At 40.5% G+C, this 21,946-nt stretch overlaps 2 protein-coding genes and 1 non-coding gene across 3 annotated transcripts; 1 reads left to right on the top strand and 2 right to left on the bottom strand.

Annotated features, from left to right (window-relative positions):
- Window positions 1-5,884: 5,884 nt before the first annotated feature.
- Window positions 5,885-6,993, bottom strand: LOC145440173 (uncharacterized). Its single transcript, XM_080317750.1, has 3 exons — window positions 6,816-6,993; window positions 6,595-6,675; window positions 5,885-6,488 (listed from the first exon to the last, which is right to left on the bottom strand). The coding sequence occupies exons 1-3, from the start codon at window positions 6,895-6,897 to the stop codon at window positions 6,262-6,264; spliced, it is 390 nt and encodes a 129-aa protein (XP_080173876.1). The 5' UTR covers window positions 6,898-6,993; the 3' UTR covers window positions 5,885-6,261.
- A 6,954-nt stretch (window positions 6,994-13,947) lies between these two features.
- Window positions 13,948-21,364, top strand: LOC145441937 (apyrase-like). The gene is made up of 7 exons (XM_080319889.1): window positions 13,948-14,153; window positions 15,719-15,860; window positions 15,918-16,066; window positions 16,133-16,266; window positions 17,406-17,478; window positions 17,641-17,811; window positions 21,027-21,364. Exons 1-7 carry the CDS (start codon window positions 14,039-14,041, stop codon window positions 21,230-21,232), a joined length of 990 nt encoding a protein of 329 aa, XP_080176015.1. The 5' UTR covers window positions 13,948-14,038; the 3' UTR covers window positions 21,233-21,364.
- On the bottom strand, window positions 18,118-18,190 carry Trnaa-agc (transfer RNA alanine (anticodon AGC)). The gene has a single exon. It is a non-coding gene; the product is annotated as a tRNA-Ala (tRNA).
- Window positions 21,365-21,946: the final 582 nt, after the last annotated feature.

Here is a 21,946-nt window from a genome sequence, read left to right as displayed (position 1 = left end):
CTTTGCGTGTTGAAGGGAGCAGTTGTGTTGTTGTAAATATCACATTGGTTTTGACTGTGTCGTAACACTTACTGACCGCAGAAATCAATTGTTTTTCAAAGCGGGTGGAAATGGGGCCAATCCAAGGTAGATGGATATAAACATCTTTTACTGTTCGTTCGGTGGGCTCTGTTGGTTTTTCTGCGTTGAATTGCGTTAATTTCCGCTCTATGCCGCGGCTGATGACGTGTTCAGGGTAACCGTTATCCAGTAAGATTTTTCGGATGTTGTCAAGTTCTAAACTCAGTTTGTTACCCGAACATATCATCAACGCTCTATGCACGAGGGTGCCTATGAGGTTAATTTTTCTGCGTCGAGGACTAAATGAATTCCAGCGAAGGTATTGGCCTGTGAACGTCGGTTTCCTGAAGACAGACGTTTCAAATTTGTTGGTATTGCGCTTTTCGACTAAAACGTCCAGAAATGATAATGAGTTATTGCGTTCTTTTTCAATTGTGAATTGTAAGGTCGGGTGAAGCGAGTTTAAGCGAATGAGAAATTGATTACACTCCGACTCATTCCTGAAAATGACAAAAGTATCATCTACATATCGGCGGTAGGATACGGTGTAAGCACTTTGCGAGATTAGTAAACGTTAACAAAAATATGGTGGACCGTAAAAATGCCATACTGTGCAGCTTTATTTCCGGAAATTAAAGGCATTGCTACACTTGCTTTTATACTTCAACATGTAGGCTATATTATCCAGACAAGAGAACTGACAACAATTAGAACTCGAAGTATATATGATACTGTGAATTGAAAGTGAATTATAAATACTACTTCTAAAAGCGGAACGTGTATATTTCATGTCTTTAGTCCAGAAAGTTTCAATGGTGGTATGCTAAAACAGCTATAAAACTAAAAATAATTCAGAGACCACTTTTCCAGATTAGGACCCGCCATGGACATGTTAGATTACGATATAAGTAAATGCTAGATTGCGAAACATCAGTTTCAAACGTTATGATGAGCCATATATACTGTGATGAAATATTTTATATGGGAGAAGGGCGACAATGTGGTGTGAACGGAACCACGCCAACTCGCTACCTAAATTATATTAATCGATACTTGCGTGAAATTATGCTGGTCACTCCGAATTCACTGCGCGCGCAGCGCGACGAAAATTCTAGGCTTTACTCAACTTTTGTGAAAATTCAATGTTGATCCTCCGTGAAAACAGCCCTGGAATTCCCCAGGCTATCTTCCTGATTGGAGGATTGAACTACTTCTACTTGACAAACTGAAAATAGCGAAAAGTAAGTAAGTAGATCACAAAATATTACGAAGTAGAAGTAGAAGTAGTGAAAATCAGATTTACTTGAGTAAGTACCAGAAGTAGAGTAAAACTGCTTGAGTACTTTGACAAAGTAGAAGTACTTCGTTACTGACCACCTCTGGGCTTAGCTAACCACAATCTGACATATCGACCTCGCCTACCGACACATGCAGCATTCATTTTTGTCGCTTACTTTTATGTTATCCTTTCTTTTATCCAGTGTGCATGCCTCATATGCTGCAGGAGTGTTGGCCAAGGTTGGTGTCTGATTAAAAGACTACACCAAGTCGTTTCGGCACCCTCATCTTTTCCTTATATCGCAATCTTGTGGTGTAGTGATTTGATAAAATAATTTAATGCAACGATGATTATGATAAAAACCTATACTGAATTATACAATTGCGCAACTAAAACTAAAACTAACTAGATGTTTATTGGGTCAGCTGAAATGGGAGTGATTTCGAACTCCAAAATCCGTCCCTTGGCTACGCCACTTATAGTAGTAATGATCGCGAGTTGACTGCAAGAACACCGGTATCACGATTTGCGCTATAAACGACGACACGTATCAGTTTATTGAAATATTTTCATCATTTCAAAACACCACGTGACTGCAATACCATGAAAAAATAGGAATATGTCGAAACGACTTGTAGTAGTATTTGAAATCAGACAGCCATGGGCCATCTAGGCGGTGTAAAGAAGAGGCATGCACACAACTGTATGGAAGGAAATATGGGATAACAAAAAACGACTATCGATGAAAACGAATGATGCATGCGTCGATAGGCGAGGATGATATGTCAGATCGAGGTCCGGTAATCTTGAAAGCTGACTGGTGTTTTCTACAGTTGTCCGGCAACTAATTTTTTAATGCGTCAGTACTGGAACTACCCACTTGTCAAAATCCGCAACTAGAACTAGAACTACTAAAAATGGCAGTTAGTTGAAATTCAATGTCTGAAAGTGAGGCACAAATTTTTCTGCCGCACACAGGCACGGTTTCTTACGACGCTATACCTACCTATTCGCGAACCGACGCCATACCTACCGTGCGCTAGTCAAGGACAGAACGCTCTCGTACCTGCAACTCTGGGTTTCGACAATGCGCCGTCATTCTTTGTCTTGAAAGTGTTCGCATTTCCCGACATCTGGTCATAGGACTGCAACAGTAGGCTACGCCTGATGACTGTGTAGGGCTAGAAATATAACTATGATTTATGAAGATGAATGGCGTCACCTTGCATTATTTAAAGTTGATTTATTATGTTTCATAGATGTACATGGATATATTGGATACTTGATTGGTATTGTAACATTTGACTATATTGCCTATCATAGAGTAGCCCGACGTCGACGTCTCGCAGATGAATTATTATGTGTGGTGACCCAAAACAATAGTGTTGACATTATAGTCCCTTAAATAATGCGTCGCATACAGATGAATCAGATCAAGTCCGGGTTATAGACTTTAAGTGAATACCGACAAAAACAAAAGTTGTCTCAGAGTAATTTCCGAGGCGGAAACGCAATCCCTTGACTCACTATATACCGCTACTCAGGTATACTTTAGATATACAGATTCACGCAGTCTACGATATCCAGAAATAGCTCCAAAAAAGTTATGAGAGTGCCATCGAAAGGAGGCCTACATATAGCGGTTTCTCTAATAGCAAGTTATATTGTCAAAAGTTTATCTGTCATACCAGAGTGTGTATCTGATGAAGGTAATTGTGACAAGTGGAATTTCACATCGTCCTGGCATCAAGGAAGCTATACAGCCACTTGTACTGGTAGGAACTCGAGTAAAGCATCAAAGTATACACTAAAGAAGATATCACTGATACGTACCTCATATAGTTGCATCAGAAGAGGCGGCAATTTGACAAAGATACAAAACAGTTACCGCGATGGAGGAGGTAATATTTGTCATCTCCTCAGCGGCGATGAAAAATGTCCCGGAACCGTTCAAAATCGCAAGAACAATCGTTGGAACGTGAAGGTGCTGTGTGGCGACAATATCTGCCACTTTCAATACCACAGATGTGACTTCTGTGGATTGATACGTTGGCATTACCCGATACCAGTGAGATTACTTTTTTATTGGAGTACACGTTCAACTTGCAAGGAACAAGTATTGTTTAGACAGCGTGTAAGAAAAAATGACGTCGCCTTATGCGCCAGATGCGACGGTACTATTGTAAATTCGAAGCACTGTTTTGGCAAAAGAACTATGCAGTATTTTGTCGATCTAGACGTGTCAAAGCCGAGTTGGAGTGATTGGAAAAACACTTCTGATTGTGTGCTACCGCATTCAGTACATTTAGAACACCGCATAAGGACCGGTAATATGACCTGGAAACGGTATTGCAGATACAGCAATTATCATGACTTATACATCGAACCACGCTACTGTGGGCCACCGACGTGCGCCATGGAAACACGCAAATGTAACGTAACTGAATCGAAATGCTTATTATCGAATACAACTGCTTCCAAATCCCCGAAAAAAGCTAGTAACTCATGGATCATCATTATAATCTTGGCGACGATCGTACTAGTTTTGTGCACCGTGATTTGTGTCGTCATAAAACATCACCAATACCAATCCGGAGAAGAAGACAAATCGCTTCGTGTTGTTTTATTTTCTTCCTGCACAACTCAAACCAGTCCCCAATATAGTCCACGCAGGATTATTGCCGAGCCAGAGTACGCCTTGCTTGGAGATTGGCGGCAGAATGTCGTGCGTGGTCCACAACCAGAGAACACTTATGAATTCGCGGAAAACGTTTACTGGGGAATTGAATTTCAGCAGTTGTCAGATGATAACATGGATGCCACAAATTCTGATGCTGAGGTGGGATGTCTACCTGAAAACGAATTATTATCCCGAGAATGCTGTGAACTCGATGCGGAGGCGAAACGGGTTTTATACGCGAAACTCCGCAAAACAAAGTGACTCCGCCGTGAATCAATGGATCAGTATTGTAAAGACGAACTCGAGCAAACTCTTTATACACACGCCATAACGTAACGGTCACAAGTGATTATTATTATCAATATCGTGCTGATCTGTTCTTTGTTTGTTAGATCACATTTAGGCTAATAATAATTTTGTATGTACTTATATATATATACAATAATACATTCTACCTCAGTCACTACCACGTCTCATTGTATATTTGCCTCCACGGGAATCGAACTAGGAGTAAGGCGTGTCGAGCTCGTTAGTCGTGGACCATAGGTTGTGTTTGCTCCACGTCGCACACCCAATGACCTTGTATACGTTGACTCATCCCAATGTTTTCAGAAGGGACTTAGCAGATTAGCCCGATGCCTAATATTGCCTTGGCATAACATTGAAATATACGATTCGTAAATATACATCTAACATCTGTGATTGTACAGTATGAAATCCTATCCATTGCATACAGTTATAAGCTGTCAGTTTCAAACGCATTCACAATACCCGTCTTCTAAGTCTACATATGAGCCAACACAGGCCTAGGTGACAATACGAAAAGTGTCACGCGTTAGCATACAACCAAGCTCCTACAATGATATGGGGCGTTCACAGGGCTTGCACGTATCGCCTCAGTCAGTATTGGTGTCCTGTACTGTACAGTACATCCGCTGAAAATTACTGAACGATTGTTGTTTCAGTATTCATGGTGATTCGACTGGTCATTTTTACACCTGACCGATACAGGAAGTAAAGGTGATACATGAAAACAAAACATAACTGACAATAAATATCGGTTATAAATCCTAGGTGCACGTGCCTACGTGCAGACCTTCATACGTCCCTACGTGCAAGCACCGTTTGGGTTGAATTGTTGTGTTTGATTTATACCCTGGTGTAGGTGTTCAGGTAGAGTTAGATTTCGTGTACCACGGGTGCATAATGCATATTCACACCCGTATATCATGGTTGATAGACGGGTGTGAATACACAATTATTCCTCAAAAAGAGTGTAATTACCACGAGGAACCAATCGGTGACATCAACACCCAATTTCAAGAAGGCAGAAAATGCACATTGGGTTGAGAGTTTTACGGGTGTAAATACGGTGTAAATGACCATAGTAGTTGACAAACACCATGAATACCCAAAACAAACAAACAAACTATGTCTAGTTGTCTAATCGACAAATTAGAGTGAATGCCGCTAATTTAATTTGTGAAATGTTTCTTCGCTCTAATTCTATTATAATTTTCAGTTGCGCAATGTTTGTCTGCTCTAATTTAAATTCTAATCTGATTTCTGGTTTGAGATTGATTCAATGTCCAGGTTTTCGCGAATTCAGTAATTCTAATTCTAATCTAATTCGAAGAAAAAATGTGTACTATTATTCAAACTGCATTAATCTAATTTGAAAATAAAGACTGTTTAGCCGTAATTCCAATTCTAATCCAATTTGACAAAGCTGAACAATTTCTAGTTGCCCAAGTCTGGTGGCGACCCCAAAGCAACCCTACATAGAGGCTTACCATTTTTGGATAAAATTTGCTACTCGAAATACGTGCTGCATAAATTGTGGAGAATATATTGCTACGAAGTGGTTATTACTAACAATGCTACCAAGCATGATTTATTTAGAAAACGTGGAAGTGAAAACATGGAAACAGCAGTAAGGAAAATGGACATGCACCTCATTCACAGGTATATAAGGGAATTCTGATAGAAATGTATTACATTTACATATGTACAACCATTTATACATATACATCGTAAAACTCATAGAAAAATTGCACGTCTCGTAACAGCATTAACGTCTTTTAAAGATTTATAAAATAAAACGTACGCTTATGATGGAAAAATACCACTAATACCTTTGTTGCGATTTACAAATATATATACAATAAGTACAAAATGTAGGCGTGCAATGTTAGTAAGAACAAATGTCTAAACTCGACACTTCTTTACAGCATCGAGTCTCTCAATCAATCCTTGCGAAAATCTGACAATTTTTTATTCTTGTCGATATCACAGCCGAAAACGTCAGCTCCTTCTCCTCTTTAGCAACGCAGAGCAGCGTGTTCCCGGAATTTCTTCTGAAACTGATGTGACAGACGTCCATTGCCTTCTCACATACTGCTTGATGCGACGGTTGGATGGGACGTCTTTCTTCCGGTATCACGTCATATCTGGCGCCTCGAGACTTGTCTATACAAATAGAATACCAATAATTAGGATGCTTGCGTAATGAACATATTGGGTTTTAATAAAGTTAATAATTCTATTAAAAACCAGGATGATAACGTGTACTTACAATATTGCGGCTTCAACGTCCCCATCAAAATTGAATCTCTGTTAATGAGATACATAACGCTTTCTCCCATCGACGGCAGTTCTGTAACAGGGATTTTTCTATCAGTTCTCACAATACTTCCTGATAGTATGAATCCAATCCAGGCATATCTAGACTAGGAGTCTAGATATCCCTGATCCAATATGCCAAGTAAGGCAAAATACGAAAATTAATTCCCTCACCATATTGCTCATCATCTGCTCGCATTCTCGGATGAACATTAAGGCATCCCAAATATCTTCTTCTCATTTGTATCACAGACATATTGATTCTCGTTAGTCATACCAAGCTATATACGCTGAAAGATGCGTGGATAATAATGAATACCATTTGACGTCGACCTTATAAAGGCGACACGGTGTATCCCCTGAGCAAACATAAATACATATGCCTAACACGCTTATTATGACCTAGACATAACAAAACCTCAATAATCAATATAAATTATCAAAAAATTTACGAAGTAAATAACACTGAAGTATAATATCTCTTTGTGGTGAAACCGATGTCAAATAAATTGTAGAGCTGCCCTGCGGTACTTACGCAGTCGCTGGTTAAGGGATTTACCTGGTGCTTAAGCTGTTCCTGTTCGCAACATTCCCTATACGTCGGCAAACAACCAAATAGCAATGCCGCCTCGAGACGTCATACCCCAAAATAAGTATTATAGTGCTCCGTAATGTCACTACACGCTTTCGCCATAGCGCGTTCAGAGTGTAACATGACAATACTACTACTACTACAATGGATTTACCGATGCCCAAAGATGGGTTGTGTATCCCTGTATAAGGTCTGATGAACGTGAATAGGAAAGTGTAATAGGCCTACGATAAAATTTCATCCGCTATGTCGCCTATTATACGGTACTCGCTACACTTTCGCAATCACGTTATCCTTTCAATTGCTATGCAGCGAAATCAAGCATACGGCCTCAACACAATCATTTAGCCGAGATCTTATTAGCCTTGTGATTAAACGAAATCCCTCGACACTCTTGCAGTCCAAGCCGTCCCTTGATGCTAGATTTTAGATCATAACAAAGCCATAGAGGTTAAGAGGTGTGGTTGCTTCATGGCGAATCATGTGATTAGTGATTACTCGTCCTAATATGCGGTGACCTGACGTTAATACAAATCAAATATAAATAGACATCCCATCCAAGCTACGGAGTAGCAATAACAAAGGTCGTTGTTAACTTTTGAAATGTTAGTTTAGTAAAGTCTCGAAATAGAATAACTGATTTTTCCCAGGTGCTGGGTCAACCGTGTTTTCGATCTTATATAACTGTTTACTCAAGTTATCAATATTGACATAAGTACAGACTACAGATATATCTAGACATCCCAGCATACGTATGATGCACGTGTAAGCGCTTATCGTGGCGCAACGTATCGTCGCTCGATTTCTTAGTTCCCCTTTCGTATTTACTGTCAGCTATTTAACGACTTCGTAGACTCCACTTGTTAACTTATCCGCAATGATTAGTTGAAGTATGCAATTCCAAAGAATATGTATCGTGCGCATTTGTTTCCATTGTCAGCTTGTTACCAATAGACAAGTGTAATGTTTTGCTATCTTCCGCATACATTGATTATAGCGGAAGATAGCAAAACATTACACTTGTCTATTGGTAACAAACTGACAATGGAAACAAATGCGCACGATACATATTCTTTGGAATTTCACTTTTCGCTGTCAAAAGCTGGTATACCTGAAAAGTGAAATTCAAGATACGCAGTTGGATGACTCTTTTTTAGAATCAAACGTCCGAATATATTTCTTAATGTTTAATTATAAAACGAATCTCCATAGTTACGCAAGGTGCAACCACGGTTGACTGAATTGTTTGAATTGAAAACACTACTATTATGACTCGGTGTTGGTGAACCTTTTTTAGATTGGTACCCGCAGCGTAATCTAGCGGACAAATCTATAATGTCAAAATGACCATACGATGTGATGTTAAATGCGAGCCACACAGCTCAGCATCAGTCCATCACGTACTACAGGGAATGTTGCGTCACTTCTCAAATATTTTAAAGCCATATATTAATATTTTACGAGGAGACCCATTCCGGTTATGTCGTTGGGAGTGATTGATAAATTTCGTAAATAAATCTGGCGTAACAAGTATAGGCTACGTCATCGCAGTCATGATACTATCTTCATTAATTTGTCTCAAGTAGCCTAATTACAACTTAGGTGAATTCATGTATTGCTGAACCCACTTGGAATTATTTTATTCACTTCATCGACAAAAAGCATCGACTGCTGGTGTACAATGTGCATATAGGGACTATGGACACGACGGCGGACGAGTTGAAGCAGAGTCGGGTGACCTCTCAGGTCGTCGGCTCTTACATGGGTACATGAAGTATTCGCTGTGCCGGGTGACTGGGAAATAATGATGACACTTCGCGGAACCAATTTTGACGTCATGAACACAGACGAAGCCGACACCGCAATGTCCTAGTCCTAAAATAAAAACAGAAAACATGCCACCTAAGATCCTGTCACGGGCCAGATCCGTCCCGATGCCATCTGCTACCCGACTCTGATATAAGGTTTTGATAATATTCAGACTTTCTTCATAGTATGAACAGCCCATCAGCTGTCTGGACCAGACATGGGGTGATTACTTCATGAATGGAATCGATTGCGATTGCGATTGCGATTACTTACGAATCACGCGATTACGATTACGATTACAGCAAAATCAGAAATAGTCGATTACGATTACGATTACATTGGAAAAGTAATCACGATTACTCACGATTACATTAATTTTGCTTCTTAAAACCAATTTTAGAAGATATTTGGAAGGCAATATAAGGATTGTGACAGAAGGCCTAAAATGTGTAAGCAACTTTATTTGTATGTGATACGTTATTTGCTTGTTACGTCATAATGGGTCCAACTTGAGGGATGATTTCTAGCACCCACCGATTGGTAGGCTATATTCTTGTCACGACCGTAACTTCCGCACCCCAATAATGTTGAGAACGAGCTCGACGGGGACTAAAAAGCAGGGATGGTGGGAACCCCTGATAGGTTCAGATTCGTGTGAACGCGAACCTTTTTGAAAGGTTTTGTCTGTGCGAACGCGAACGTTAACCTTATGACGTCACGTGTCGTCACATTGGTAATTCCAACTCTGCATATCTGGGAAGCGATATATAAATGTACGTACGTACACGACTCCGGTCACATTATGCCACAATACTGAAGTAGGCTACATGCTGAATTTTTAAAATTCACAAAATATATCAACTTGAGCAATCAAATGCTCAATAATCCCATAAAATCAATATCTTCCGTTAATGGACGAGGACAGACCGGACAATGTATTCGGTGTCCGACTATTGCGACATTGATATTGAGCAAAGTGTAAAACTGGATTCTATACTTGCTACCGATATTAGCTAATAAAAAAGTTATACCGCCGTAGCCAACACCCTAATCGTAATCCACAGATTTGTTTTTTGTATGCAAATCAAGATGGAGACCGTACGCCTGCTGGATTTTTACATAAGAAGACGACGTATTCTTCATTTAAATATAAATATTGGTTGAATAAGCGTCATTCGCTGACACTATACATATACTGTATTTCGTTCGTGATGTTGTGTGATTGTGGGTCAATCTCACAGCATAGAGTTAATAAATATTTACAATAGGAAAGCTGAATATTTCGAGCAAACCATTGTAACAAAGCATGGAAAATTTTAGAGATTGGCAAGTTGTATGATTAGTGCTGATTTTTTATGCTGCCAGCGCCTTGCATAGAGTGGCCTGAAGTTGAAATGCAGAGAATTTAAACCAAATATGTAATAATGACGTGGAAAATTGTAATAGCATACGTGAAAAAGGTTCACAGTGCAGAACCTATTACGAAGGTTCGTTTCTGAACGTGAAATCTCTAAATTTCTGAGGTTTACATGCAGTACGCGAACGTGAACCTCACGCTCACGCCATCCCTACTAAAAAGTATTTCGTCAATCAACGTAAATTATGGAGTATTTTTTGAGAGACTTAATAGACTTGAAAATTTTCTTCGAGGTTCGCGATTTAATGTCTCTAGATAGCTTGATTTTGAAATGCATACGTCTCCCCAAAGAAAAAAGCATGTCTGATTCACAGAAATAGGCATTGCGGTGCCGGTCAATACCGCGTCACGACAGTGACGACACTCCAAAAGACATATGCAGTTTCGACCAACATGCGACTTCACGAAGTGTGCTACAAAAGAAATACCTTGGCCGAAACGCTAGGTATGTGTCCGTTGTCAATAGCCACGCTAGATTGGCGTGACGAATAGTCCTGTCCTTCCAATCGGAACCCCACAATACAAATGTCACCCGGGACCCCAACAGAGGAATGAAGACAGTAATTTGCGTGCGCGTCTCACGAAAGTTTCAGTCTGATACGTTTGGGCGACTATACAACATCTTTTGATTATATAACAGACGAGAGATCACGAAACTAAAATAGAGTAATTATAACAACATACAAGATGTAAAAATTATGAATTACGTGCTGCCAGCTCTATCGGTAAATGTGATCATCGGGGCTGAGAGAGGATTAAAAATGAATAGTAATATAATGCGATCACCAATATTACTGACGAGATTCAGTCATCAACCTGAAAATTGACGTGGTGGGGACGAAGTGCTGCCATGCTACTGATTCTATTAGCTACAACCCAGGTTAACTAGTTGTGTAAGTGAATGGCTATATCTTTGTCCGGTGTAATTACGCACGTACATAGGCCTACGGCTCGGCAAGCAACAGCGGTCAAACTGCGTTTTTACCGAAACATAACGAAACATCAATACATGAGTTACTATTTGAAACTAGGCAGGGTGGTGGATATTATCCTGCTGCGAGGCAGTGGCGTCTGCAGTGTATTGATAACCTGATACCCAGCATGGCGAGTGTTCTTACAATTACACTACAATGTACAATGTACAATTACATCGAGTATCAAGTACTAAGTGTGGAGTGGATCTGGATACTTCTTACGCAATAACCAGCAAAGCCAATACTTCTGACGTAATAATGAGCAGTGGCGTTTGGAAATCTGACATTGATGCTATCAATAAACCTGATATAATATCTCCTTGTTCGCGAATGTTCAGTTTATGCCATAGTCCTCGTACAAATAAAAAGTGATCGTTATTTCACAAAGAAATCGATTAAATATGTGAAAGTAGTCGATTACGATTACTTCGGATTTTTTTCGAATGTAATCGATTGCGATTACGATTACTTCAAAATGCTGTAATCGTCGTAATCGATTACGATTACTAATCGCGATTACCCCATGTCTGGTCTGGACAGGTGCATACACGGTACAGGCAGGCACAGACACGTTAATGTTTGATGCGACGCGACCATGTCAAATTTTATCTTTCTTCACTTTAGTGACCTTAGAATAGTTGTTAATCTCCGCGATGTCCAACTCGATCTCCGTCAAGATTCGCGGAAGTGACTAGGTCAATTTGATAGCTTAGCTTACTGGCACTCACTACAGAAGCGCATCCTGCTCAATCGTCCAAATGATTCAACCAACATTACAGGAAAAGTAATCAGGTATAGGCTACATAGTGCAATCTTCGGTTGACCAGTGAATCGCTGGAAACGGCATATCTCTGCACAGCACAGTGCGGATTGCACACGCTTGAAGTTACACCCTGCCGTGCTGTATGTATACTTGTATAGTGTATGCACACTGTATTGTTTTATCATAGTGTCCTATATGGTGTCGACACAGGCAAATCTCACGCCTCAGTGAAATTGTATCACGTCACAATTTCCATTTGGCTACAGGCAATTTTTGACGGTCATTTTTGACCGGCTTGCCGAGCATTATATTTGGTAAAACAGATATCAATCGAAAGCTGACTCTGCACTGATTACGAAAATATAAATTTTATTCCGCTCGTGGCCCTGGAACTCCCACAATCAGCCTCGGATTTTTCATTGTTATGGAGATTGGCATTGGGACGCAACTATATATTCAATATTCAAATATTCAATTGTGACGTCATAGTGGATTGACCTCGACAATGGAAAATATAGGGTGAATATAGCTCCTTTGACGAAATATCTTCGTACTATAGCTGTTGAACCGGCTATTTTAGGGGTTCCAACCATCCCATTTTATCTACGTCAGCGATATAGGGTGCCAATCGTCCGTAGGCTCATACAACAGGTTTTTTGGAAGGTATTTACACAATTATGCCATAATTCCACAACTTGAAAAAACATCTTTTTTTTAAAGGCGTTTGTTCAAAACAGTGTTTAAAACATGTTTTAAACAAAGTGTTTTAAACACCCATTTGTTTTAAATGCAACCCTAGGTCGAAGAATACCAGTAAGTAGTGTCGCATAGAAGGATAAGGGTAATATCACGGGTCGCAAACTGGGTACGCTAATTCACTGTTTTAAATCGATTCATGTTTTATGTGCACCTACGTGCTTCTTGATGGACCCTTCTTAATCGAGGATTAAAGTACGGTTTATTTCCTCTACCAGCGGGAAATTTATCCTGCTTATGAAATATCAAATTAGCTGTACCAGTATCTACTAGTTATTGCTGCTCATCATCGGAACAATGTATGATTCAACGGTCTTCGTATCGTCATTTATTTAGAAAGAAAAAAACGTGGTATGCAGGGCTTCGTTGGATTTGCTGTCGGTCCCGCAATATTTACACATGTATGGCAACTGCAATGGCTGTTTGCAACAAGCAGATGCAATCAAGGAGTACAAAGGACACGCAGAAAAAAGCATAAGATTAGATCGATTGCGAGAGTGGGAAGGCCTCAGTCGTTTTCATTGTTGTAGGTTGTCGTGTTTCCATTTGCGACCCGAGATTATATCCTTATCTTTCATCGCGGCCCGTCCTGCTCGTAGTCTCGGACCATCCTGTCATAAGTGATTGAAAAGCTATTGCAATGCTCAATACCACGAGTACCGGTAGGGTTGATGAATTTCTGTGTGACTTTCTGAGTGGCTAAACAACTCCAAGCATAGCGTTCAATGATTTGGAGGACCCTGGTTTAAACAAACAATCCGAACGCGCATCAATTGACTAGTAGGGTTGGTAGAAGTGCAAACTGCATTCATTATGACACATGCATACCGTCACACGTGTTAATGAAGTTGTCACTATATACCGAATCAGAAAGCACATAGGCCTATCACGTGCTTCAAGATGTCTACTTATCAGAGACACGAGGAGCTCAACGCATGTACGTTGTTTGTAAGCGGCAGTGGTAAATATGTAACTAACCTGTTTTATCTCTGTGTTTTCCTGTACAAATAGCCCTGCACCAAGCTGATCGCCACATACGAGAGCCTCATCATCCTATTCGAGATATCGCACAGATAAAGAATAGTGATGGCCGACCCCAGCAAGAAATATCCGCTTACTGACCCCAGGAAAGGAGGAAAAGGAGGCACGACCACTATTTTCGACATCGGCTTGATCACTGATTTGGATAAAGACGCAAAGTGTAAGTGTCGAATGTTGCCCTGATGATTTGGTATGCGTATGGGAGGGAAGCAATGGTAGCATACCGCCACATACATTTGCGAAGGTTGGTGGACAACTTTTTGAAACCCACGCCGTAAAGACTTGGGCGACAAATTGCATAGCTTGTAGATTGTACGTATAGTTTTATCTATATAGACGGACAGACATGAATATATAGAATGAAGAGCTTCTTAGAGGTAAAGAACTTCAAAATACATTTGAATAATTATTTTTTTAATAATTGTTTTTGGCTGGCACTCGTCAGGGGTAATCGCCAGCAGCTAGTAGATAATCGGAAAGAATATTATATATCAACAATCGTATCACCCTGACAAGTGTCAGCCGAAAGTATTCGGGCTTATTGTAATATGAAGAGCTTCTTGGAGGTACAGAACTTCAGTATACTATTCAATTGTAATATGAGTAGGCTATATTATCCAATCGTAGATTAGGCAGTCTATAATGAGCATGCTTAGGCTATGCCAAATTACCATGACAATGAACCGTGTCAGGGTACATTACTGGTGCATTTATTATATTGCCGCTGATAGGGATATTTACGTCTCGTCAGTTTCCATAGTAGGATTCTATCGAGTAGCATTCTTCAAATTATTACCAAACTTTTATAAACCGCTCTTCGTTCAAGTGCCACTAGGCTGTGGAGTGTTACGATTGTAAATTCGTGACTGAACTGACCGAACACCCTGCTAATCGGCTTTATATTGAATGCTGGCCACAATCGTGCGCTATAAGTAATGCATATGTATTCAATCTGCCTGTAGATATGGGAGAATGACTGACTCAAAGCATCATGGAATGGATATGACTATATCGTCTATCTCAGTGGTTCTCAACCACTATCATTGGTACGCGAAGTCATTTCAGGTGGTATGAAATAAATGCATTTCTTTTTAAGTAAAATTACAGTTTTCACAAATCGTTACCGAGATCTTTGCTTATGTAAGAAATGTCTTCGTCGAATACATATGCGTCATTCGACTGAGTTGTACGCCGCCTAGATCAGTTGTTGGAGAAGAAACAATTGCAACCTTAATATTAATTTTGCCTTGTTGGTGTGTGTAATATTCAGGAGCGGATTAGCTCGTGGGTTGCGTTTGTTTACGGACCGACTCATTTGCTAATCCACACGTGTTAACAATCCTGTATACATTTCGGGTAAAGTTGATTTTTTGGTTAATTGGGTGGTACGCAGCAAAATCATAGATCCTCGCGGTGGCACGCGGTAAGAAAAGGTCAACGGCCATTTACTGGTTTACCTGGATCACGAGACTCTATGTCAAGTGCACGAAAGAAGTTACCTAAAATCAAATTCGCGTCTTACAAGATAGATATATATTTCAGCAGCTCTACTTCTTTCGGGAGGGAGAAAAAACACGCAGGTTTAGCCCCTAGTAAATGTATATATAGTAATTAAGGGCAACTTTTTGTTGCAGTCAAATCCGTGAAAACTTGCCCTAGTAATTATATATATAGCCATAACACGGTGGTTACAGGATATAATGGCGATGTACGCTCAATTTCTAGTTACAACGGAGTCTGGAAACACAGCATGGAAGAGCCTTCTTATGAAAGGCACGCTGGCGTGGGACTCAGTGGCAAAAACAGTGGAAGTTGATGTGAAACCAGCCGCCAAGGCCGTCACCTTGGTGTCCGAATTTTCGAGAGGGTAACAGCAAACGCATTCTATGAAATCTAACAAAAATCAAGCTATACCTAATCTCAGTGGAAGAGGTATGGAGCTTTCGGAACTCGTGACCTACAACGGGAAGATATACACGGTCGACGATAGAACGGGCATCGTTTTCGAAATAGCCGGTGATCAAGCCATTCCGTGGGTGATTCTGGGTGATGGCAACGGCAGAGAAAGCGGAGGTAAAAGCCTGCTTCAGAAATACACACACGCAAATTAGCTAATTGACTTCCATTGGATGTTGGTAGGATTCAAAGGAGAATGGATGACCGTGAAAGATGGTAAATTGCACGTAGGCGGACATGGCAAAGAATCCATCGCCCGAGATGGCATCACAGTTCTAAATAAGAATTATCAGTGGTGCAAGATTATTACAAAAGAGGTAGACCTGCTACATATTTGTAAACATTCATTACGAATGATCAAACACGAATCATATTGCGTTGCGGAGTAAATAAACACCTTCACAAGTACCGGCTGGGCATTCAATATCACAATCAGCGGATGAGTATTTCATATCTATTGCCGAGTTTCTAGCCTCTGGAATGTGTAAAGTTATACAAGGAAGCAATTATATAACTTTTCAACTGTATTGCCTAACCTCAAAAGCAAATAGATGTAGGTGTAGCGACATCCATAAGTTACTGCCATATATCGATTTCCCACGAATATATTTAAATAAAATATTAATTTCAAAAGATCACAGGCATCTTGGCAACCGACGTTCAAACGCTAATCTTCAAATCTCCGTTAACTTAGATTTAGTCAGTATTTGCTTCATCACAGTATGGGCTGGGTGACGTGACCAATGACCATGCACACGGCAAAAGCCCTGTTTAGTATTCAATTGCCTTGGAATAACGTTTTGTAGACGATGCATTTATTGAATATGGACTATGATTGACCCTTGGTACACCACTTCCCATAAAGATCATAAGAAATATGGGCCACGAGATAGAGGAGTAGGCTAATGCTCTGCGGATTTATTGTTGCATACACAGTGCAGTATTCTAAACGAGGAAATGTTACCAGGTACAACCATACATAGTCCGATGATTTTTGTGCCTGGTTATTGGGCAGGCCCAGTTTACGATGTGCGAAACGTTTTTGCCTTTCGACGAACCTTTATCATCATGCGGCGAGCAATTCAACATTGAAACTATGGACTTAAGATGCTGACATAGAGTTGCAACAAAATTTTGTTGTTTATCCAAAAGACTCACGGAGACGAATCTAGTAAGATTCTCGGGAACACAAATCTCAAATTACTCACTTTCGCATGCGAATATGGACGCGAATCTCAAGTGGGCATGTACCATTCATTTCCCAATCGCTATGCTAAAGGACGTGGTAACACCATTGCGTTACATGAGAATAAGGACATCAGTTGAAATTGTACCAGGTTTCGAGTTAAATCCATTGTCGTGATAGCACCGAACATGAAATTTCGACAATATGAGTAGAAGAGTAGTTTTGCTTCATGGTCAACACGAGCAGCATTCCTTAATCCACTCTTTTCAGGGAGCAGTCACCCATCATAACTGGATGGCACATTATGACGCTATGCGAGCAGCTGCAGGTTGTCTATATCCAGGTAATGTTCGAATGACATGTTTCTAAGCATTGTACGACAGTTCATTTCTATATGAGAATACTATACTCCATTTGGTACATAACATAACATGACATGGTTGGGATTCTGAAACGATTTATTATCCAAGATTAAGTATGCTGATATACATTATGATTTCCAAAGGTTATTTGACTCACGAAGCCGGGGTATGGAGCGAAAAACACAAGCAATGGTTCTTCCTGCCGCGCAAAGTTAGCAAAGAGGCCTATAATTACAAGTTAGACGAACAAAGAGCCGGCAACATAATGATCCGTTGTTCCGAAAGCTTCTCCGATATCCACGTGGTGAAGATAGGTAAGGCAGGGTTCTAAATCTGCATCTATAGTCACCATACTAAGATAGGTAGGTACCATTGCAGCCGCCATTACTCACATCATGGCCGTATATTTCTTATTACTTTCTTCCTCTTTAGCCTACAACTAAAAAAATTGAAAACATAACCACTATATATGCAATCTGCATTTATCTGCAAGTAATCAGTCAGCAATGGCTGAGCCATTCATGACTATCATGTCACTAAAAAAAATCAAGGGATGAAATATAGTGGGTTCCGAATATCCCTACTTGAAGTTATCATTGAGCTATGATTTTCGGAAAAAGTGGAGATGCCGGGCATCGATCCCGGTACCTCGCACATGCTAAGCGCGCGCTCTACCATCTGAGCTACATCCCCGATATGCATCCGGATCGTTGCAAGCATTGACCCAATCACATTCGATTGACACCAGTTACTGTAAATTGTGATGGTGAGGTCGGGTCGTCATCGTTTAGCAACAAGCAATTTGCGACTGCTGGCGAGATAGCATAGCGGTATAATCCACATCTGCAGCACGAATGGGTAATGGGTTTGAGCAGTGTTGGGATGACTCGAGTCAGACTCGAGTCAACTTTTTTGTATGACTTGACTTGACTCGAGTCATTTCGGAAAAATGACTTGACTTGACTTGACTCGGCGCTTCAGAAATGTGGATTGACTCGTGACTCGGATCAAAATTTACGAGTCAATTTCAAGTCATCAATAAGTAAATGGTGTCAATTAAGTGTTCGGATTATCCGCGATACGTCGGTGACACGCCGGTGAGAGCAACCAGTCATTCACTGATTGTACGTTTCACTGGTCCTCCATTGTTACATCACAAATAAATCGGGCGGAAACGAAATGATCATCGCTTACGTTGACACAGTAGTAGTAGATTAATAGCAACGTATCTCCTTTTCGTAGACGGATCACTCTGCTGAAGTGCTTATATTGCGCAGTTCTCACCTTTATCAACCCTCTTGTATGATTTAAATCGAATAAATATAGTATATCCGTATATATTCTCACGGATGTGTAGATGGGTATTGTATTGTACCATATTAATTTGTTTAAACTTCTCGAGGCTTCGTATTCTGTCCCTTATTTTGGCTGATAATAACAGACTGTAGCATATAACTATACAGTTACTCACGTATTTTATTAGCAGTTCTACGTGTGCGTGTGCGATACAACTCCTTTTTGCATGTATATTTAACTTTATACTCGTTATTTTATTCAAGATAAATGGCTAATTAATCTGTCTTTCACACAGCTGGCAAAATGTTATGAGTTTGAATCATCACTCGCCCTCCACAAAAATCAATTTGACTTGAATTGTGACTTGACTCGTGACTTGACTTGACTTGACTCGACTTGACTCGAGTCACCTCCAAAAATCGAGTGACTTGACTTGACTCGAGTCACCTTCGAAAATCTAATGACTTGAATTGACTCGAGTCAAATCTGCAATGACTCGAGATGACTCGTGACTCGAAGGTAGTGACTTGATCCCAACACTGGGTTTGAGTCCGACCGAGGTCGATTCCAGTATCCGTACCTAAGATTCGAAGGCTTATCTAGCCTCCTCCTCGCCATATCACTCGCGTAAGCGGTGCCTTAAAAAGTTGAGAAGTGGGCCGACGTGCTACAAGTCTGCTACATATCTGCCTGGTATAAATTACCATTGTAGTCGACAAACACCATGAATACCACAAACAACAACAACAACAACAACTTGCGACTCACGCATCAGTGAGCTTATACTCGATGCCGCACATGCCTACTTGGCAGTCGGCTGATTGACTGCGGTTCCATGTCCTCTTGTCCACCAGTAAAACCAATTACGTCATTACACTTGAATGGTAGGACACAGTTGCTTTGCTGCAGAAATCGAGCTATATAAACACATCCGGATTCTGCAAGTAAACTAGCAAATGACACATGCCGTATCACCTTGTTTATGATAAATTACGGGTGTCACATAACATTCACAGGTGAGGCTTGGTTGGTGTCTGCCTCACCATTCCCTTCGTCTATTTGTGAAGTAAATGTACAAATTACGTGATTTGGGGCGTCAAAATGATCGAAATTAGCCATTTATGAATAGCATACACAAATATCACTAATGCTGGGGCGGGCAACTTCTCCAGTCGGCGGGCGGGATATTATGGGGAATTGAAGTAGGCCTACTTGGCGCGCCGGATTCCTGAATCGATACATTAAACACGTATTTACCCCCCTATACAAGGATTAATTGTATATAATGTAAATTTTAAGTTTGAAGCATAGCAACCAAAACAGTATTCAAAATATTTATCAATGGAATGTATTCCAATGTCTGTTGAAGTCAATGACAAATCTGTGTTAGATCAAAGTTGTGAACAGGTACTTTGACCTCTGACTGTATGTCGCACACAAAGAAAAAAAGAAATAAAGAATAACTAAAATTCGCTATTATTTGTGTCCGAAAAAAATGACACTATGCAGACACTATAATTTGACGTAGCGTGCAAGTAGTGGAGAATTGCGGCAGACTGTGACCGCGGCCGTATGTTGCGCGCCTCTGGTATAATGCATTGTATACGAACGAGGGGTCGAGATATTTTCCGAATTTACCAAGATATCAATTCCTTACGGTTGGGTACATGCGTAAATGCCGGTACTGCAAGCCTTTTCGTGTTGTCGAACTTACGCATAAGCTCCACTCTCGCTCTCTACTCACACACACACACACACACACGCGCGCACACACACACACACACACACACACACACACATACACACACACCCTAAAGAATAACCTACAGTCACTACCATTTGACGTAATAAGCAAGTAGTGGGGATTGCCGCAGACTGTGGCCGCGGGCCACATTATCATTTACGACCGGACGCTCTCTGCGGGCCGCTCAAAATCACGTCACATGCCGGATACGGGCCGCGGGTCGTATGTTGCCCGTCTCTGCACTAACGCATTGAAGGTTTTCACAAATTTCGTCAGGTTATTGTTTGTATTCGTGGTGCTTCGACTATATACTATGGTCATTTATACCCAGTCGATATTTCCTATTATGATTCCTGATTCGCCGACCTGTAGTACGGCTCATTTTCGGAAAAAATATAACTAACTATTACCATACACGCATACATCATGGTAGATCTTGTCTGCGCCTGTAGATCTGCAACAGACCGTACTCCCAATTTCTACTCACAGGCGAATTGAAGCACAAGTCACGGGGATTTTCCACTTTCAAATTCGTTCCCGGCACAGACGACACCGTGATCGTCGCCATCAAGTCCGAAGAAATCGATGACGCGCAGAGATCTTTCCTGTTCGTGTTCGACATCAGCGGAAACGTGCTGATGGACGACAAAGAATTTTCCACCACCATGAAAGTGGAAGGCATTGATTTCATGTGAAATATATACGTTGGAATCAAAACGTTGCAATGTTTTCAAACGTGCGATATCGTTGTACAATGGAAAACCGGTGGAATTAAGAAATTGTAGAAAGTAAATTAAATTGAATTTTATGATATGATATGGAAGGTATACAGTTTCCTCTTGTATTCTGTTGGGGGGGGGGTGCTAATCACCATTAGGTTATAAAATCACCATAAAGTCTTTTGGGCAAGCGTTGTCAAGCTGTGGGTGATTGATTGATCGATGATCTATCAATTGTATGCATCCGTTGTTGTCGTTGTTGTTGTTGATTATATTCGCTTGGCGATTATATTACAGATGATTTTGCTCACCATATCCAAGTATTCTTTAAAATATTTAGGCCCTAGGGCAGTGTTTTTCAACCCCGAGTCCGCGGAAGATCCTGGATGAGTCCGCGAGCACAGGAATTTTAGGTAACTTAATCGGCACACACGTTGACAAATTGTCAACCTGGTATTTCCTCGTATTTTTCAATGTTAAGACGCCGCAATCTCATAGTGAATTTATTATTTTAGGTGATTTTATATTGATAAAACCTCATGGATCCCAATTTAGGAGTCTACGGACATAGTTTTGGATTGATTAAGTCGAAAATCCACGAAAATGTCTAACTTTTTCTTCCACTTGCGATATGATTTTGGAACATGTAATTGACGGACCTGCAGGGCTCGCTCACTTTCGGACCAAAGT

Source organism: Botryllus schlosseri, chromosome 6, assembly GCF_051294905.1.
Source record: "Botryllus schlosseri isolate E-star chromosome 6, Bs_hap1, whole genome shotgun sequence".
Lineage (NCBI taxonomy): Eukaryota > Metazoa > Chordata > Ascidiacea > Stolidobranchia > Styelidae > Botryllus > Botryllus schlosseri.
This window is presented reverse-complemented; position numbering and strand designations above follow the sequence as displayed.

Bases quoted from the DNA above. Each gene is read 5' to 3' on its own strand.
- LOC145441937 (XM_080319889.1), top strand. From the start codon at position 14,039: ATGGCCGACCCCAGCAAGAAATATCCGCTTACTGACCCCAGGAAAGGA. The intron at 14,154-15,718 runs GTAAGTGTCGAA...CTCAATTTCTAG, and splicing joins TTTGGATAAAGACGCAAAGT to TTACAACGGAGTCTGGAAAC. The intron at 15,861-15,917 runs GTAACAGCAAAC...ACCTAATCTCAG, and splicing joins GTGTCCGAATTTTCGAGAGG to TGGAAGAGGTATGGAGCTTT.
- LOC145440173 (XM_080317750.1), bottom strand. From the start codon at position 6,897: ATGTCTGTGATACAAATGAGAAGAAGATATTTGGGATGCCTTAATGTT. The intron at 6,676-6,815 runs GTGAGGGAATTA...TCCCTGTTACAG, and splicing joins AGCAGATGATGAGCAATATG to AACTGCCGTCGATGGGAGAA. The intron at 6,489-6,594 runs GTAAGTACACGT...CTATTTGTATAG, and splicing joins GACGTTGAAGCCGCAATATT to ACAAGTCTCGAGGCGCCAGA.